The following is a 4364-nucleotide window of genomic DNA, read 5'->3' on the forward strand; positions in this document are numbered from 1 at the left end:
CTCCTTGTGGTTTTGAACCTGCATCAGGACGTCAGCAGTCAGTAATTGTCTCCTTGGCACTTTGGCTTGCTCATTGTCATTTAACAGAACAAACCATCACTGATAGGAAAAGAGTTCAAAGGCCAAACTACTTCAGCTGAGAAGTGTTTAGGAATCTGTGTTAGGCTTACACTGCAAGGGCAAGTAGGGCTGACACAGAAACCATAGGGTGTAAAAGCGCTAAGGAAATGGGATTTTTTTTTTTTTTTGGCAGGGGGGAGAAAGTCTCCCCCATGCCTCCACAAGATGTTACTCCAGGGGGTAATCATCTGCTTTCCCCCAAAGAAGTATGTATAGGTAAAGCTTGGTAATGAACTAGAAAAGGGGTCTGGGGATCTATAAATGAGCTGCATTTATTGAAATATGAATGAGATGTATGAATGGCGCTATTTTTGCAGTCAGAGAGCACATCAGGCACAGCCACTTGGGTGTGAGGCTTGCGTGCAAGAGCATGGCAAGGTTTGGACTGAACTGAGCTAATTTAACATAGATCCTCAAAGGCTGTGGATCAGTCAGGAGAATTTGTACAAGCGGGGTGCCACTTGCTGTCTTGAAGCTGCGGTTTCACCAAATGCTCACTCCCATGCAAAGTTACACAACTAAGTTTGGTGAAGAAACTTCAGTTTGGGAACTAAGAGCTTTTGGTGTTTGGTTCTGGGAATGACCCCCTGGAGGGATTTGGAAGGTGGGAGAGAAGAAGAGCTTGCTCAGAATGCATCAGATGAAAGCAGAGGCTCTTCTGCATCCCAAGAATTTTTCTCCTTTTCTAAGAAAACCACCATATCAGTTATATTTTCCATCTCATGTGAGAGAAATTGGTAATGTCCTGTAGCTTCTACGCACTAAAGTGCATTTCAGGAATTGTTTACTTTCAGCCTCCAATATTGGACACTGAATATTCATTCTTTGGTTTTCCAGACTCTCGAATTCTTATTTGCCCCACATATGCAGCTCTATTGGACATATGGTTACAGTTGTCTCACCCTGATAAAACACAGTTGTGAAGTTTAGGTGTGTAGGTGTACATCTAGGTGTACAGGCTAGTTCTTAAACCTAACATAAACATTTAGTTGATGTTGTGTTTGGATCTGTTATTTTTTGTTTCTTCCTGAAAGGCTTTCCCCATGAAGTAGGGGAATCCTCTGAGTCTCTTCCTTATACTGAAGCGATGCACTATTTGCTAGCCCATGTCTGGCTCCTCAAAAAAATACAGGAATGTACTCAAGCTGTCATTCATGTACATCTCGGCATATTAACCTAGCTTTTACCCTTTTGACTGGTCTCATGCTGATGCATTTCTGGGCTAGTGAAAGTTTATGCCATGTGACTTAAAACTTTGGGTGTCACAACATGCCTTGAAAGCTAAAAATCTTGCCACAAATAACTGTCCGTGCAAAATTTGCAGATATATTCTGAGACAGCATGAAAGTTTTTGTCATTAGAAATCTAAAGCCTATCTGCATTAAATACTTTGTGAACAATATCAGTCCTATCTGGTATTAATATTTTAAGCCAACCAGCAAGCAATTTGGTTTAGGAAACAAGAATATGGAATATAATTACAATGAGAAAATTCCAGTTCTGAATATTTTGGCAGCAATGAATATCCCCACTTAGTAACAAAACTTTATAAAGCAGATTGTCCAATAAAAAATTAGTTATTTAGAAAGACAGAGATTGGTCTTGGGAATACAAAAATATTCAGAATCCACATTTGTCATGTTCTTGTTTCATAAATGAAAAGAGGATAGATTTAGATGAGATATTAGGAAGAAATTCTTCCCGGTGAGGGTGGTGAGGCAGTGGCAGAGGTTGCCCAGAGAAGCTGTGGCTGCCCCATCCCTGGAAGTGTTCAAGGTCAGGTTGGATGGGGCTGTGAGCAACCTGGTCTGGTGGGAGGTGTCCCTGCCCATGGCAGGGGGGTTGGAACTGGATAAGCTTTAAGGTCCCTTCCAACCAAACCATTCTATGAGTCTATGACTTATATATCCTTTCCTGTTTCTTTCTCCCTTGTTGGCCTATGGCTGTCTGCTTCTTCCTTTCTGTTAGAGGAGCAGTGTAGTCAGTCATCTCTTTTACTTCATTGCTACACCTTGCACAAAGCTCTACCTATGAGACCCCAAGTGCTAACCTGAACTCATGTCATTTTCTTGGATATCCTACCAACCAGCATGACTAGAAAGCAGATGCTTTGGATGCCAGCATCCAAGGCTGGCTTTTGAATTCAATGTGATGGACACTTTGCTGGCAGCAGAAGGAAAACCAGAGTTATTTCACCTCATTTTGAGTCCTATTCAGTACTTTCCTGTCTGTATTTCCAATGCCATCAATAACCAGTACACCTGAAAATAAGCAGACAAAATGTCTCAAAGTGTTAGAAAGTCACTGCCACTTTTTAGATTCTTAAAATGGATTTTCAAGATTTCATTGGATACTTTGAAAAAACCAGAATCACTCTGTCCAGCTCCACACAATACAGGTCAAAGAAAAGTGGTTCTGAAACAATTTTTCTACTCACGTTTGTCACCCAATGCCAATATTTTAATGAAAAATATAATTGAAAAATCAGAAGTCAAGAGATTTCTCCCACCTGTCACCAAGAGTTTTGTAAAAATACCCAATTGTGGTGAAAGACAGCAGGCTCCTTTTTAAGATGGATAAGCGAGGATCTGAGCAGGCCAATTCATTTCACATAACTCAGTAACGCCTGGTATCACATAGCAGCAGGTCTAGGATGTTGTTTGTCAGGAGAGGATTTGAACTTAGGGCTTAGAGGTGAATACTCCGCATTCCAGTGGCAGCTTCCTGAAACCGGCCTTTCACAGGCTGCTCAAACGCTGCTCTCCGGTTTTGAGACTCTAAGACCTCTCTCCACTCCCAACGCTCAGCATGTCCAGGTGCTGGCTGTGTTTTGGTTTTCAGCCTGGCTCCCCCTGGCTTTTGTAGGATTTGGTTTTGTGTAGCCTGGGCTCACCTTGAGTAAGCACTATAAATCAGCCCTCTCCTTTAGACAAACAGGAGGGGCAGTTTTCCACTGCGTGGTAAAGAGGGTGTTGTGCAGGGTGGGCTGCGATCTCTGCACCCGGAGGAAGCTCACGCCATTTTTGCCTTTGATGGGAAAACTTACTCCTATTTGTTTTGGTCTGGAGGAAGAAGTCTAAATTAACCCTCGCTGTGCTGGAGGGTTTGCCTTGAACTTCCCCTAAATTTGAGGCAGCATGAGTTGAAGGAGGACTAAATAAGCTGGTAGCTTCAGGTTCATTTCTGGTTTTAGACATCCTTTTTTTTTCTCAGAAAGAATTACCTCCTTATCTGCTTTCTTAGAAAATATTGGTGACTTCTTTGGTGAGAGCATATATTAATAGCAAATGTGTTTTGGTTTTGTTTTTGTTTTTTAATGTTATAGCTGCTCCCAATCTCAAAAATATCCATCCTTGAAAAATTAAAAGCATTCATAGTGAGTATTCCTGACAACTGATCAGGAATCTGTTTTCCCTTCCCTCAGCAGCTGATGATAATGTTTGTACCACATACAAAGTTTTCCAAAGTTGAAAATCTAGGCCAAACTTGCTTCTCAGATGATTTAATGGTAAGTGTTGAAATGAATGACACTATTATCTTTAATGTTTGCATTTTAACAATTTTTTTTTCCAGGTGTGATTTAATGACAAGATGCTGGGCCCAAGAACCTCACAACAGACCTACTTTCTCTTATATTCAGGACAAACTGCAAGAGATAAGACACTCTCCACTGTCCTTGAGACACTACCTTGAAGACAAAGAGGCAGCAACTGGGGTTGTCAACCAAGCTTTTGAAGGTGAGTCTGGGCCAGCACCTGCTGTCCCAATGGCCTCTTCCCTCTGAACAAAGTGGGATTCAGCAGTTCTATTCATTGCATTTGTCACTGCCTCAAATTCTCTGCCTATAAAACAGCAACAGCAAAGATTTACTTCTCTCATAATGAACTTGTAAAGATTCATTAGGTACGATGCATTAGGTAAAGCACATGTAAGGTTATCAAGCAAAAGGATCTCTATGAGGTTGCAACTGAACCTGCCTCACAGAGACATCCAGCTTGCATCTAAATTTTTGATACTTCCTGACCATGTTCCTCTAAAGTAAATGCTTAAGTTCTTTGTAGAGCCAAGAGAGGTTTAGAAGGCTTCCGGGTGGAAATCTGTTCCAATTTCAAAGATATCTACTCTCCATCCACTAAACATGGCAGTTATGGACTTACTTTGGCAGTACTGATTCAGTAGTTGCCCGAAAGGGAGGCATAAATTAGGTCCTTAAGTAAGGCAACCTTTTTCCTAACCTGAAGAGC

At 41.4% G+C, this 4364-nt stretch overlaps 1 protein-coding gene across 1 annotated transcript in view; it reads left to right on the top strand.

Moving 5' to 3' along the window:
• The window catches only part of LOC104163550 (proto-oncogene tyrosine-protein kinase ROS-like), a gene marked incomplete at its 5' end in the record, with an annotated part of 29276 nt that overhangs the window by 15246 nt on the left and 9666 nt on the right, over positions 1-4364 (top strand). The window contains one exon of the mRNA XM_009702589.1: positions 3694-3857. Coding sequence (XP_009700891.1) covers positions 3694-3857 — 164 coding nt within the window. The remainder of the gene's footprint in view (positions 1-3693; positions 3858-4364) is intronic.

The sequence above is a fragment of the Cariama cristata genome, unplaced genomic scaffold (assembly GCF_000690535.1).
Source record: "Cariama cristata isolate BGI_N322 unplaced genomic scaffold, ASM69053v1 scaffold23616, whole genome shotgun sequence".
NCBI classification, from domain to species: domain Eukaryota; kingdom Metazoa; phylum Chordata; class Aves; order Cariamiformes; family Cariamidae; genus Cariama; species Cariama cristata.